Source organism: Hyla sarda, unplaced genomic scaffold, assembly GCF_029499605.1.
Source record: "Hyla sarda isolate aHylSar1 unplaced genomic scaffold, aHylSar1.hap1 scaffold_236, whole genome shotgun sequence".
Lineage (NCBI taxonomy): Eukaryota > Metazoa > Chordata > Amphibia > Anura > Hylidae > Hyla > Hyla sarda.
In genome coordinates this window covers 52,501-70,478 of record NW_026609043.1, presented here as the reverse complement: position 1 = coordinate 70,478, position 17,978 = coordinate 52,501, and the positions used below count along the sequence as shown (strand labels likewise).

The 17,978-nt window shown below is 40.5% G+C and overlaps 1 protein-coding gene across 3 annotated transcripts in view; it reads left to right on the top strand.

The window, feature by feature from the left end:
• Positions 1 to 11,447, top strand: part of VPS28 (VPS28 subunit of ESCRT-I) — a 140,712-nt gene extending 129,265 nt beyond the window's left edge. For all 3 annotated transcript variants that reach the window (XM_056553104.1, XM_056553103.1, XM_056553105.1), the window contains 3 exons: positions 10,366 to 10,457; positions 10,542 to 10,662; positions 11,201 to 11,447. In XM_056553104.1, the coding sequence (XP_056409079.1) occupies positions 10,366 to 10,457; positions 10,542 to 10,659 (210 nt within the window). In that variant the 3' untranslated portion in view covers positions 10,660 to 10,662; positions 11,201 to 11,447. The remainder of the gene's footprint in view (positions 1 to 10,365; positions 10,458 to 10,541; positions 10,663 to 11,200) is intronic.
• Positions 11,448 to 17,978: the final 6,531 nt, after the last annotated feature.

Here is a 17,978-nt window from a genome sequence, read left to right as displayed (position 1 = left end):
TATATTGATGCGGGACATAGACATCTATAATAAATTAGGTGCACAATAGACCGGACTAACCCTCTGTAGTGTCGTCTATATTGATGCGGGACATAGGCAACTATAATAAATTAGGTGCACAATAGACCGGACTAACCTTCTGTAGTGTCGTCTATATTGATGCGGGACATAGACATCTATAATAAATTAGGTGCACAATAGACCGGACTAACCCTCTGTAGTGTCGTCTATATTGATGCGGGACATAGGCAACTATAATAAATGAGGTGCACAATAGACCGGACTAACCCTCTGTAGTGTCTTCTATATTGATGCGGGACATAGACATCTATAATAAATGAGGTGCACAATAGACCGGACTAACCCTCTGTAGTGTCTTCTATATTGATGCGGGACATAGACATCTATAATAAATTAGGCGCACAATAGACCGGACTAACCCTCTGTAGTGTCTTCTATATTGATGCGGGACATTGACATCTATAATAAATTAGGCGCACAATAGACCGGACTAACCCTCTGTAGTGTCGTCTATATTGATGCGGGACATAGACATCTATAATAAATTAGGTGCACAATAGACCGGACTAACCCTCTGTAGTGTCGTCTATATTGATGCGGGACATAGACATCTATAATAAATGAGGCGCACAATAGACCGGACTAACCCTCTGTAGTGTCGTCTATATTGATGCTGGTCATAGACATCTATAATAAATTAGGTGCACAATAGACCGGACTAACCCTCTGTAGTGTCTTCTATATTGATGCGGGACATAGACATCTATAATAAATTAGGCGCACAATAGACCGGACTAACCCTCTGTAGTGTCTTCTATATTGATGCGGGACATAGACATCTATAATAAATTAGGCGCACAATAGACCGGACTAACCCTCTGTAGTGTCGTCTATATTGATGCGGGACATAGACAACTATGATAAATTAGGTGCACAATAGACCGGACTAACCCTCTGTAGTGTCGTCTATATTGATGCGGGACATAGACATCTATAATAAATTAGGTGCACAATAGACCGGACTAACCCTCTGTAATGTCGTCTATATTGATACCGGACATAGACATCTATAATAAATTAGGCGCACAATAGACCGGACTAACCCTCTGTAGTGTCGTCTATATTGATGCGGGACATAGACATCTATAATAAATGAGGAGCACAATAGACCGGACTAATCCTCTGTAGTGTCGTCTATATTGATACGGGACATAGACATCTATGATAAATTAGGCGCACAATAGACCGGACTAACCCTCTGTAGTGTCTTCTATATTGATGCGGGACATAGACATCTATAATAAATTAGGCGCACAATAGACCGGACTAACCCTCTGTAGTGTCGTCTATATTGTTACGGGACATAGACATCTATGATAAATTAGGCGCACAATAGACCGGACTAACCCTCTGTAGTGTCTTCTATATTGATGCGGGACATAGACATCTATAATAAATTAGGCGCACAATAGACCGGACTAACCCTCTGTAGTGTCGTCTATATTGATGCGGGACATAGACATCTATAATAAATTAGGTGCACAATAGACCGGACTAACTCTCTGTAGTGTCTTCTATATTGATGCCGGACATAGACAACTATGATAAATTAGGCGCACAATAGACCGGACTAACCCTCTGTAGTGTCTTCTATATTGATGCCGGACATAGACATCTATAATAAATGAGGAGCACAATAGACCGGACTAACCCTCTGTAGTGTCGTCTATATTGATGCGGGACATAGACAACTATAATAAATGAGGCGCACAATAGACCGGACTATCTATCTGTAGTGTCGTCTATATTGATGCGGGACATAGACATCTATAATAAATGAGGCGCACAATAGACCGGACTAACCCTCTGTAGTGTCGTCTATATTGATGCGGGACATAGACAACTATAATAAATTAGGTGCACAATAGACCGGACTAACCCTCTGTAGTGTTGTCTATATTGATGCGGGACATAGGCAACTATAATAAATTAGGTGCACAATAGACCGGACTAACCCTCTGTAGTGTCGTCTATATTGATGCGGGACATAGACAACTATAATAAATGAGGCGCACAATAGACCGGACTAACCCTCTGTAGTGTCGTCTATATTGATGCGGGACATAGACATCTATAATAAATGAGGCGCACAATAGACCGGACTAACCCTCTGTAGTGTCGTCTATATTGATGCGGGACTTGGACATCTATAATAAATGAGGTGCACAATAGACCGGACTAACCCTCTGTAGTGTCTTCTATATTGATGCGGGACATAGACACCTATAATAAATTAGGCGCACAATAGACCGGACTAACCCTCTGTAGTGTCGTCTATATTGATGCGGGACATAGACATCTATAATAAATGAGGCGCACAATAGACCGGACTAACCCTCTGTAGTGTCGTCTATATTGATGCGGGACATAGACATCTATGATAAATTAGGCGCACAATAGACCGGACTAACCCTCTGTAGTGTCGTCTATATTGATGCGGGACATAGACATCTATAATAAATTAGGCGCACAATAGACCGGACTAACCCTCTGTAGTGTCTTCTATATTGATGCCGGACATAGACAACTATGATAAATTAGGCGCACAATAGACCGGACTAACCCTCTGTAGTGTCTTCTATATTGATGCGGGACATAGACATCTATAATAAATGAGGAGCACAATAGACCGGACTAACCCTCTGTAGTGTCGTCTATATTGATGCGGGACATAGACAACTATAATAAATGAGGCGCACAATAGACCGGACTATCTATCTGTAGTGTCATCTATATTGATGCGGGACATAGACATCTATAATAAATGAGGCGCACAATAGACCGGACTAACCCTCTGTAGTGTCGTCTATATTGATGCGGGACATAGACAACTATAATAAATTAGGTGCACAATAGACCGGACTAACCCTCTGTAGTGTCGTCTATATTGATGCGGGACATAGACAACTATAATAAATGAGGCGCACAATAGACCGGACTATCTATCTGTAGTGTCATCTATATTGATGCGGGACATAGACATCTATAATAAATGAGGCGCACAATAGACCGGACTAACCCTCTGTAGTGTCGTCTATATTGATGCGGGACATAAACAACTATAATAAATTAGGTGCACAATAGACCGGAATAACCCTCTGTAGTGTCGTCTATATTGATGCGGGACATAGACATCTATAATAAATGAGGAGCACAATAGACCGGACTAACCCTCTGTAATGTCGTCTATATTGATACCGGACATAGACATCTATAATAAATGAGGAGCACAATAGACCGGACTAACCCTCTGTAGTGTTGTCTATATTGATACCGGACATAGACATCTATAATAAATGAGGAGCACAATAGACCGGACTAACCCTCTGTAGTGTCTTCTATATTGATGCGGGACATAGACATCTATAATAAATTAGGTGCACAATAGACCGGACTAACCCTCTGTAGTGTCGTCTATATTGATGCGGGACTTGGACATCTATAATAAATGAGGTGCACAATAGACCGGACTAACCCTCTGTAGTGTCGTCTATATTGATGCGGGACATAGACATCTATAATAAATGAGGCGCACAATAGACCGGACTAACCCTCTGTAGTGTCGTCTATATTGATGCGGGACTTGGACATCTATAATAAATGAGGTGCACAATAGACCGGACTAACCCTCTGTAGTGTCTTCTATATTGATGCGGGACATAGACATCTATAATAAATTAGGCGCACAATAGACCGGACTAACCCTCTGTAGTGTCGTCTATATTGATGCGGGACATAGACAACTATAATAAATTAGGCGCACAATAGACCGGACTAACCCTCTGTAGTGTCGTCTATATTGATGCGGGACATAGACAACTATAATAAATTAGGTGCACAATAGACCGGACTAACCCTCTGTAGTGTCGTCTATATTGATGCGGGACATAGACAACTATGATAAATTAGGTGCACAATAGACCGGACTAACCCTCTGTAGTGTCGTCTATATTGATACTGGACATAGACATCTATAATAAATGAGGCGCACAATAGACCGGACTAACCCTCTGTAGTGTCGTCTATATTGATGCGGGACATAGACATCTATAATAAATGAGGAGCACAATAGACCGGACTAACCCTCTGTAGTGTCGTCTATATTGATGGGGGACATAGACATCTATAATAAATTAGGCGCACAATAGACCGGACTAACCCTCTGTAGTGTCTTCTATATTGATGCGGGACATTGACATCTATAATAAATTAGGCGCACAATAGACCGGACTAACCCTCTGTAGTGTCGTCTATATTGATAACGGACATAGACATCTATAATAAATTAGGCGCACAATAGACCGGACTAACCCTCTGTAGTGTCGTCTATATTGATGCGGGACATAGACAACTATGATAAATTAGGTGCACAATAGACCGGACTAACCCTCTGTAGTGTCGTCTATATTGATACTGGACATAGACATCTATAATAAATGAGGCGCACAATAGACCGGACTAACCCTCTGTAGTGTCGTCTATATTGATGCGGGACATAGACATCTATAATAAATGAGGAGCACAATAGACCGGACTAACCCTCTGTAGTGTCGTCTATATTGATGCGGGACATAGACATCTATAATAAATTAGGCGCACAATAGACCGGACTAACCCTCTGTAGTGTCGTCTATATTGATGCGGGACATAGACATCTATAATAAATGAGGCGCACAATAGACCGGACTAACCTTCTGTAGTGTCGTCTATATTGATGCGGGACATAGACAACTATAATAAATTAGGCGCACAATAGACCGGACTAACCCTCTGTAGTGTCGTCTATATTGATGCGGGACATAGACATGTATAATAAATTAGGCGCACAATAGACCGGACTAACCCTCTGTAGTGTCTTCTATATTGATGCGGGACATAGACATCTATAATAAATTAGGCGCACAATAGACCGGACTAACCCTCTGTAGTGTCTTCTATATTGATGCAGGACATTGACATCTATAATAAATTAGGCGCACAATAGACCGGACTAACCCTCTGTAGTGTCGTCTATATTGATGCGGGACATAGACATCTATAATAAATGAGGCGCACAATAGACCGGACTAACCCTCTGTAGTGTCTTCTATATTGATGCGGGACATAGACATCTATAATAAATTAGGCGCACAATAGACCGGACTAACCCTCTGTAGTGTCGTCTATATTGATGCGGGACATAGACATCTATAATAAATTAGGCGCACAATAGACCGGACTAACCCTCTGTAGTGTCGTCTATATTGATGCGGGACATAGACATCTATAATAAATGAGGAGCACAATAGACCGGACTAACCCTCTGTAGTGTCATCTATATTGATACCGGACATAGACATCTATAATAAATGAGGCGCACAATAGACCGGACTAACCCTCTGTTGTGTCGTCTATATTGATACCGGACATAGACATCTATAATAAATGAGGCGCACAATAGACCGGAATAACCCTCTGTAGTGTCTTCTATATTGATGCGGGACATAGACAACTATAATAAATGAGGAGCACAATAGACCGGACTAACCCTCTGTAGTGTCGTCTATATTGATGCGGGACATAGACATCTATAATAAATTAGGCGCACAATAGACCGGACTAACCCTCTGTGGTGTCGTCTATATTGATGCGGGACATAGACAACTATAATAAATTAGGTGCACAATAGACCGGACTAACCCTCTGTAGTGTCTTCTATATTGATACCGGACATAGACATCTATAATAAATTAGGCGCACAATAGACCGGACTAACCCTCTGTAGTGTCGTCTATATTGATACCGGACATAGACATCTATAATAAATGAGGCGCACAATAGACCGGAATAACCCTCTGTAGTGTCGTCTATATTGATGCGGGACATAGACAACTATAATAAATTAGGCGCACAATAGACCGGACTAACCCTCTGTAGTGTCTTCTATATTGATGCGGGACATAGACAACTATAATAAATTAGGTGCACAATAGACCGGACTAACACTTTGTAGTGTCGTCTATATTGATACCGGACATAGACATCTATAATAAATGAGGCGCACAATAGACCGGACTAACCCTCTGTAGTGTCGTCTATATTGATGCGGGACATAGACAACTATAATAAATTAGGCGCACAATAGACCGGACTAACCCTCTGTAGTGTCTTCTATATTGATGCGGGACATAGACAACTATAATAAATGAGGAGCACAATAGACCGGACTAATCCTCTGTAGTGTCGTCTATATTGATGCGGGACATAGACATCTATAATAAATTAGGCGCACAATAGACCGGACTAACCCTCTGTAGTGTCTTCTATATTGATACCGGACATAGACATCTATAATAAATGAGGCGCACAATAGACCGGACTAACTATCTGTAGTGTCGTCTATATTGATGCGGGACATAGACATCTATAATAAATTAGGCGCACAATAGACCGGACTAACCCTCTGTAGTGTCGTCTATATTGATGCGGGACATAGACAACTATGATAAATTAGGTGCACAATAGACCGGACTAACCCTCTGTAGTGTCGTCTATATTGATGCGGGACATAGACATCTATAATAAATTAGGCGCACAATAGACCGGACTAACCCTCTGTAGTGTCGTCTATATTGATACCGGACATAGACCTCTATAATAAATTAGGCACACAATAGACTGGACTAACCCTCTGTGGTGTCGTCTATATTGATGCGGGACATAGACAACTATAATAAATTAGGTGCACAATAGACCGGACTAACCCTCTGTAGTGTCGTCTATATTGATGCGGGACATAGACATCTATAATAAATGAGGAGCACAATAGACCGGACTAACTATCTGTAGTGTCGTCTATATTGATGCGGAACATAGACAACTATGATAAATTAGGTGCACAATAGACCGGACTAACCCTCTTTAGTGTCACCTATATTGATGCGGGACATAGACATCTATAATAAATGAGGAGCACAATAGACCGGACTAACCCTCTGTAGTGTCGTCTATATTGATACCGGACATAGACATCTATAATAAATTAGGCGCACAATAGACCGGACTAACCCTCTGTAGTGTCTTCTATATTGATGCGGGACATTGACATCTATAATAAATTAGGCGCACAATAGACCGGACTAACCCTCTGTAGTGTCGTCTATATTGATGCGGGACATAGGCAACTATAATAAATGAGGCGCACAATAGACCGGACTAACCCTCTGTAGTGTCTTCTATATTGATGCGGGACATTGACATCTATAATAAATTAGGCGCACAATAGACCGGACTAACCCTCTGTAGTGTCTTCTATATTGATGCGGGACATTGACATCTATAATAAATTAGGCGCACAATAGACCGGACTAACCCTCTGTAGTGTCGTCTATATTGATGCGGGACATAGGCAACTATAATAAATGAGGCGCACAATAGACCGGACTAACCCTCTGTAGTGTCTTCTATATTGATGCGGGACATAGACATCTATAATAAATGAGGCGCACAATAGACCGGACTAACCCTCTGTAGTGTCGTCTATATTGATGTGGGACATGGACATCTATAATAAATTAGGTGCACAATAGACCGGACTAACCCTCTGTAGTGTCTTCTATATTGATGCGGGACATAGACATCTATAATAAATTAGGCGCACAATAGACCGGACTAACCCTCTGTAGTGTCGTCTATATTGATACCGGACATAGACCTCTATAATAAATTAGGCACACAATAGACTGGACTAACCCTCTGTGGTGTCGTCTATATTGATGCGGGACATAGACAACTATAATAAATTAGGTGCACAATAGACCGGACTAACCCTCTGTAGTGTCGTCTATATTGATGCGGGACATAGACATCTATAATAAATGAGGAGCACAATAGACCGGACTAACTATCTGTAGTGTCGTCTATATTGATGCGGGACATAGGCAACTATAATAAATTAGGTGCACAATAGACCGGACTAACCCTCTGTAGTGTCATCTATATTGATGCGGGACATAGACATCTATAATAAATGAGGCGCACAATAGACCGGACTAACCCTCTGTAGTGTCATCTATATTGATGCGGGACATAGACATCTATAATAAATTAGGTGCACAATAGACCGGACTAACCCTCTGTAGTGTCTTCTATATTGATGCTGGTCATAGACATCTATAATAAATTAGGTGCACAATAGACCGGACTAACCCTCTGTAGTGTCTTCTATATTGATGCGGGACATAGACATCTATAATAAATTAGGCGCACAATAGACCGGACTAACCCTCTGTAGTGTCTTCTATATTGATGCGGGACATTGACATCTATAATAAATTAGGCGCACAATAGACCGGACTAACCCTCTGTAGTGTCGTCTATATTGATGCGGGACATAGACAACTATGATAAATTAGGTGCACAATAGACCGGACTAACCCTCTGTAGTGTCGTCTATATTGATGCGGGACATAGACATCTATAATAAATTAGGCGCACAATAGACCGGACTAACCCTCTGTAGTGTCGTCTATATTGATGCGGGACATAGACATCTATAATAAATTAGGTGCACAATAGACCGGACTAACCCTCTGTAATGTCGTCTATATTGATACCGGACATAGACATCTATAATAAATTAGGCGCACAATAGACCGGACTAACCCTCTGTAGTGTAGTCTATATTGATGCGGGACATAGACATCTATAATAAATGAGGAGCACAATAGACCGGACTAACCCTCTGTAGTGTCGTCTATATTGATACCGGACATAGACATCTATAATAAATGAGGCGCACAATAGACCGGACTAATCCTCTGTAGTGTCGTCTATATTGATACGGGACATAGACAACTATAATAAATGAGGCGCACAATAGACCGGACTAACCCTCTGTAGTGTCGTCTATATTGATGCGGGACATAGACATCTATAATAAATTAGGCGCACAATAGACCGGACTAACCCTCTGTAGTGTCTTCTATATTGATGCGGGACATAGACATCTATAATAAATTAGGCGCACAATAGACCGGACTAACCCTCTGTAGTGTCGTCTATATTGATACGGGACATAGACAACTATAATAAATGAGGAGCACAATAGACCGGACTAACCCTCTGTAGTGTCTTCTATATTGATGCGGGACGTAGACATCTATAATAAATTAGGCGCACAATAGACCGGACTAACCCTCTGTAGTGTCGTCTATATTGATGCGGGACATAGACATCTATAATAAATGAGGAGCACAATAGACCGGACTAACCCTCTGTAGTGTCGTCTATATTGATGCGGGACATAGACATCTATAATAAATTAGGTGCACAATAGACCGGACTAACCCTCTGTAGTGTCGTCTATATTGATACCGGACATAGACAACTATAATAAATTAGGCGCACAATAGACCGGACTAACCCTCTGTAGTGTCGTCTATATTGATGCGGGACATAGACATCTATAATAAATTAGGCGCACAATAGACCGGACTAACCCTCTGTAGTGTCGTCTATATTGATACGGGACATAGACAACTATAATAAATGAGGCGCACAATAGACCGGACTAACCCTCTGTAGTGTCGTCTATATTGATGCGGGACATAGACATCTATAATAAATTAGGTGCACAATAGACCGGACTAACCCTCTGTAATGTCGTCTATATTGATACGGGACATAGACAACTATAATAAATGAGGCGCACAATAGACCGGACTAACTATCTGTAGTGTCGTCTATATTGATGCGGGACATAGACAACTATAATAAATTAGGCGCACAATAGACCGGACTAACCCTCTGTAGTGTCGTCTATATTGATGCGGGACATAGGGGGAGATTTATCAAAGGATTTAGACTGGTTTTTCCTGTCTAAATTTGTCGCACAGAAAGTCGCAGTCTAAATATGTGCGACTTTTCTGCGACTTTTGCTCTAGAGGATTTTTAAAACATGATGCATGCAAGTCTATTTTAGACGGAAATGCATTGGAAAATGCATTGGTGCTGAATTTATCAAGTGCGACTTTTGTGCGACAAGTCGCATCTGCCCAAAATACGCTGAAATGTCAGACCATGTTGGAGAAGGTCTAAATGCAGTTTAAGCTGTAGACCCTGAAGTCTGAGCACAGAATTTATCAAGGGCTGTGAGACCTATAGACAGGAGACGACCACATACACTGGTCTATAAGCATGCCCAGAATAGACAAGATTAGGAAATGTCCCCCCATAGACAACTAGGATAAATCTCCCCCATCGTCTTAATTTCTTGGTGTCCGTTTCTGTTCTGTGTCCTGACAGATTCAACCCGACCTCCGAGAGCTGATGGAGACCATGAACCGGATGAGCCATCTGCCGCCAGACTTTGAGGGCAGAGAGAAGGTCAGCCAATGGTGAGAAGAGCGCCCCCCAGAGGTTTCCTGTCCTCCTCTTACTGTTCCCTGTAGAGTTTCTGATGTTTTTCTCCCGGTCCACAGGTTGCAGAAGTTAAGCAGCATGTCTGCCTCCGATGAACTCGACGACTCCCAAGTGCGACAGATGTTATTTGACCTGGAATCTGCATATAACGCCTTCAACCGTTTCCTTCACTCCTAACCGGTGTGTAATACTGGAGCGCCCCCTACAGCACATATTATAGGGACCACCAGTCCACACTATGACAAAATCCCTGTCAACATCTATGCTGAGCCTGAAGACCAGATGTGTGATCCAACCGCTGCACACCACCGTGACTGCAGCCCCTCACCAGACAGCGCCCCCTACCTGACCTCACGAGACGGTGCCCCCTACCTGACCTCACGAGACTGAGCCCCCTACCTGACCTCACGAGATGCTGCCCCCTACCTGACATCACGAGACGCTGCCCCCTACCTGACCTCACGAGACGGCGCCCCCTACCTGACCTCACGAGACGGCGCCCCCTACCTGACCTCTCCAGACGGCGCCCCCTACCTGACCTCTCCAGACGGCGCCCCCTACCTGACCTGTCCAGACGGCGCCCCCTACCTGACCTCACGAGACGGCGCCCCCTACCTGACCTCTCCAGACGGTGCCCCCTACCTGACCTCTCCAGACGGCGCCCCCTTACGTGATCTTGTGAGGCCATTAAGTGACATGTCTCTTGTTCTATTCTCAGAGTTATATAATGTCCACTTGGTGAGATCAGTCCCGGACTTTGGTTTCCCGTCCTAACACTAAGAATAACATAGCGGTGAGCGGTCAGTCCTGGATGTGATGCCGGACACTTCATCTATATATATATATATATATATATACACACTTCTCCTCCTCCATTGTGCAGTCGGTGCCTATAGGATCTTGTGAAACTATTCACCCCTCGTGGATTTCTCTGTTTTGTTGTAATAAAAATACAATGTAATTTAGATGATCTGTAACGACCGGACTGGATATGTTACCAATTAAAAAAAAAAAAAAAAAGATATTTTTTAAAAGATAAAAATGTTAAATGTTTGAGTAAGTATTCATACCCCACACTATAAAATCCCTAAATAAGTCTGATCAAACCAGAAGATCATTTCAACAGGATAAATACGCCCGTCTACAGGAACTCTACGCCCGTCTACAGGAACTCTACGCCCGTCTGTAGGAACTCTACGCCCGTCTGTAGGAACTCTACGCCCGTCTATAGGAACTCTACACCCGTCTATAGGAACTCTACGCCCGTCTATAGGAACTCTACGCCCGTCTATAGGAACTCTACGCCCGTCTGTAGGAACTCTACGCCCGTCTATAGGAACTCTACACCCTTTTACAGGAACTCTACGCCCGTCTATAGGAACTCTACGCCCGTCTATAGGAACTCTACGCCCGTCTATAGGAACTCTACGCCCGTCTATAGGAACTCTACGCCCGTCTACAGGAACTCTACGCCCGTTTACAGGAACTCTACGCCGTCTATAGGAAATGTACACCCGTATGTAGGAACTCTATGCCCGTTTACAAGAACTCTACGCCCGTTTACAGGAACTCTACGCCCGTTTACAGGAACTCTACACCCGCCTTGTGAGGCCATTAAGTGACATGTCTCTTGTTCTATTCTCAGAGTTATATAATGTCCACTTGGTGAGATCAGTCCCGGACTTTGGTTTCCCGTCCTAACACTAAGAATAACATAGCGGTGAGCGGTCAGTCCTGGATGTGATGCCGGACACTTCATCTATATATATATATATATATATATATATATATATATATATATATATATATATATATATATATATATATATATATATACATGTACACACTTCTCCTCCTCCATTGTGCAGTCGGTGCCTATAGGATCTTGTGAAACTATTCACCCCTCGTGGATTTCTCTGTTTTGTTGTAATAAAAATACAATGTAATTTAGATGATCTGTAACGACCGGACTGGATATGTTACCAATAAAAAAAATTTAAAAAATATATTTTTTAAAAGATAAAAATGTTAAATGTTTGAGTAAGTATTCATACCCCACACTATAAAACCCCTAAATAAGTCTGATCAAACCAGAAGATCATTTCAACAGGATAAATACGCCCGTCTATAGGAACTCTACGCCCGTCTGTAGGAACTCTACGCCCATCTACAGGAACTCTACGCCCGTCTACAGGAACTCTACGCCCTTCTGTAGGAACTCTACGCCCTTCTGTAGGAACTCTATGCCCGTCTGTAGGAACTCTACGCCCATCTGTAGGAACTCTACGCCCGTCTGTAGGAACTCTACGCCCGTCTATAGGAACTCTACGCCCGTTTACAGGAACTCTACGCCCATCTATAGCAACTCTACGCCCGTCTATAGGAACTCTACACCCTTTTACAGGAACTCTACGCCCGTCTATAGAAACTCAACGCCCGTCTATAGGAACTCTATGCCCGTTTACAGGAACTCTACCCGTCTATAGGAACTCTACGCCCGTCTACAGGAACTCTACGCCCGTTTACAGGAACTCTACGCCGTCTATAGGAAATGTACACCCGTATGTAGGAACTCTACGCCCGTTTACAAGAACTCTACGCCCGTTTACAGGAACTCTACGCCCGTTTACAGGAACTCTACACCCGCCTTGTGAGGCCATTAAGTGACACCCGTATGTAGGAACTCTACGCCCATTTACAGGAACTCTACCCATCTATATGAACTCTATGCCCGTATATAGGAACTCTACGCCCGTTTACAGGAACTCTACGCCCGTCTATAAGAACTCTACGCCCGTCTATAGGAATGCTACGCCCGTCTATAGGAACTCTACGCCCGTCTATAGGAACTCTATGCCCGTTTACAGGAACTCTACCCGTCTATAGGAACTCTATGCCCGTATATAGGAACTCTACGCCCGTTTACAGGAACTCTACGCCCGTCTATAAGAACTCTACGCCCGTCTGTAGGAACTCTACGCCCGTTTACAGGAACTCTACGCCCATTTACAGGAACTCTACGCCCGTCTATAAGAACTCTACGCCCGTCTATAGGAATGCTACGCCCGTCTATAGGAACTCTACGCCCGTTTACAGGAACTCTACGCCCGTTTACAGGAACTCTACGCCCGTCTATAGGAACTCTATGCCGTTTACAGGAACTCTACCCGTCTATAGGAACTCTATGCTCGTATATAGGAACTCTACGCCCGTTTACAGGAACTCTACGCCCGTCTATAAGAACTCTACGCCCATCTGTAGGAACTGTACGCCGTCTGTAGGAACTCTACGCCCGTCTATAGGAACTCTATGCCCGTTTACAGGAACTCTACGCCCATCTATAGCAACTCTACGCCTGTCTATAGGAACTCTACACCCTTTTACAGGAACTCTACACCCGTCTATAGGAACTCAACGCCCGTCTATAGGAACTCTACGCCCGTTTACAGGAACTCTACGCCCGTTAACGGGAACTCTACGCCCGTCTATAGGAACTCTACGCCCGTCTGTAGGAACTCTACGCCCGTCTATAGGAACTCTACACCCGTTTACAGGAACTCTACGCCCGTTTACAGAAACTCTACGCCCGTCTATAGGAACTCTACGCCCGTTTACAGGAACTCTCCGCCCGTTTACAGGAACTCTACGCCCGTCTATAGGAACTCTATGCCCGTTTACAGGAACTCTACCCGTCTATAGGAACTCTACGCCCGTCTACAGGAACTCTACACCCGTCTACAGGAACTCTACGCCCGTTTACAGGAACTCTACCCGTCTATAGGAACTCTACGCCCGTCTATATGAAATCTACACCCGTCTGTAGGAACTCTACGCCCGTCTGTAGGAACTCTACACCCGTCTATAGGAATGCTACACCCGTCTATAGGAACTTTACGCCTGTCTATAGGAACTCTACGCTCGTTTACAGGAACTCTACGCCCGTCTACAGGAACTCTACGCCCGTCTGTAGGAACTCTACGCCCGTCTGTAGGAACTCTACGCCCGTCTATAGGAACTCTATACCCGTTTACAGGAACTCTACGCCCGTTTACAGGAACTCTATACCCGTCTATAGGAACTCTACGCCCGTTTACAGCAACTCTATGCCCGTTTACAGGAACTCTACGCCCGTTTACAGGAACTCTACGCCCGTTTATAGGAATCGAACATGAAAGCCGAGAATCTTCTAAACATGGCGAACCAAAATGTGGTGACTTTGGGGTTATTAAAAATAAATAATTTATTACCATTAAATGCGTTATAACCAAAAGGAAAGAACATGGCAGAACACTATAATACATATATATATATATATATATATATATATATATATATATATATATATATACACCTCACAGATCTATAGAGGAGATGATCTATACATAGGACACTATAATATATATATATACACCTCACAGATCTATAGAGGAGATGATCTATACACAGGACACTATAATATATATATATATATATATATATATATACACCTCACAGATCTATAGAGGAGATGATCTATACATAGGACACTATAATATATATATATACACCTCACAGATCTATAGAGGAGATGATCTATACATAGGACACTATAATATATATATATATATACACCTCACAGATCTACAGAGGAGATGATCTATACATAGGACACTATAATATATATATATATATACACCTCACAGATCGATAGAGGAGATGATCTATACATAGGACACTATAATATATATATATATATATATATATATATATATATACACCTCACAGATCTACAGAGGAGATGATCTATACATAGGACACTATAATATATATATATATATACACCTCACAGATCTATAGAGGAGATGATCTATACATAGGACACTATAATATATATATATACACCTCACAGATCTACAGAGGAGATGATCTATATATAGGACACTATAATATATATATATATACACCTCACAGATCTACAGAGGAGATGATCTATACATAGGACACTATAATATATATATATACACCTCACAGATCTATAGAGGAGATGATCTATACATAGGACACTATAATATATATATATATATACACCTCACAGATCTATAGAGGAGATGATCTATACATAGGACACTATAATATATATATATATACACCTCACAGATCTATAGAGGAGATGATCTATACATAGGACACTATAATATATATATATATATATACACCTCATAGATCTATAGAGGAGATGATCTATACATAGGACACTATAATATATATATATATACACCTCACAGATCTATAGAGGAGATGATCTATACATAGGACACTATAATATATATATATATACACCTCACAGATCTACAGAGGAGATGATCTATACATAGGACACTATAATATATATATATATATATACACCTCACAGATCTATAGAGGAGATGATCTATACATAGGACACTATAATATATATATATATACACCTCACAGATCTATAGAGGAGATGATCTATACATAGGACACTATAATATATATATATATATATATATATATATATATATACACCTCACAGATCTATAGAGGAGATGATCTATACATAGGACACTATAATATATATATATATACACCTCACAGATCTATAGAGGAGATGATCTATACATAGGACACTATAATATATATATATATATATATATATATATATATATATATACACCTCACAGATCTACAGAGGAGATGATCTATACATAGGACACTATAATATATATATATATACCTCACAGATCTATAGAGGAGATGATCTATACATAGGACACTATAATATATATATATATACACCTCACAGATCTATAGAGGAGATGATCTATACATAGGACACTATAATATATATATATATATATACACCTCACAGATCTATAGAGGAGATGATCTATACATAGGACACTATAATATATATATATATACACCTCACAGATCTATAGAGGAGATGATCTATACATAGGACACTATAAATATATATATATATATATATATATATATATATATATATATACACCTCACAGATCTATAGAGGAGATGATCTATACATAGGACACTATAATATATATATATACACCTCACAGATCTACAGAGGAGATGATCTATACATAGGACACTATAATATATATATATACACCTCACAGATCTACAGAGGAGATGATCTATACATAGGACACTATAATATATATATATATACACCTCACAGATCTATAGAGGAGATGATCTATACATAGGACACTATAATATATATATATATACACCTCACAGATCTATAGAGGAGATGATCTATACATAGGACACTATAATATATATATATATACACCTCACAGATCTATAGAGGAGATGATCTATACATAGGACACTATAATATATATATATATACACCTCACAGATCTATAGAGGAGATGATCTATACATAGGACACTATAATATATATATATATACACCTCACAGATCTACAGAGGAGATGATCTATACATAGGACACTATAATATATATATATATATATACACCTCACAGATCTACAGAGGAGATGATCTATACATAGGACACTATAATATATATATATACACCTCACAGATCTATAGAGGAGATGATCTATACATAGGACACTATAATATATATATATATATATATACACCTCACAGATCTATAGAGGAGATGATCTATACATAGGACACTATAATATATATATATATATATACACCTCATAGATCTATAGAGGAGATGATCTATACATAGGACAATATAATATATATATATACACCTCACAGATCTATAGAGGAGATGATCTATACATAGGACACTATAATATATATATATATACACCTCACAGATCTATAGAGGAGATGATCTATACATAGGACACTATAATATATATATATATACACCTCACAGATCTATAGAGGAGATGATCTATACATAGGACACTATAATATATATATATATACACCTCACAGATCTATAGAGGAGATGATCTATACATAGGACACTATAATATATATATATATATACACCTCACAGATCTATAGAGGAGATGATCTATACATAGGACACTATAATATATATATATATACACCTCACAGATCTATAGAGGAGATGATCTATACATAGGACACTATAATATATATATATACACCTCACAGATCTATAGAGGAGATGATCTATACATAGGACACTATAATATATATATATATATACACCTCACAGATCTATAGAGGAGATGATCTATACATAGGACACTATAATATATATATATATATATATATATATATACACCTCACAGATCTATAGAGGAGATGATCTAAACATAGGACACTATAATATATATATATATATACACCTCACAGATCTACAGAGGAGATGATCTATACATAGGACACTATAATATATATATATATATACACCTCACAGATCTACAGAGGAGATGATCTATACATAGGACACTATAATATATATATATATATACACCTCACAGATCTACAGAGGAGATGATC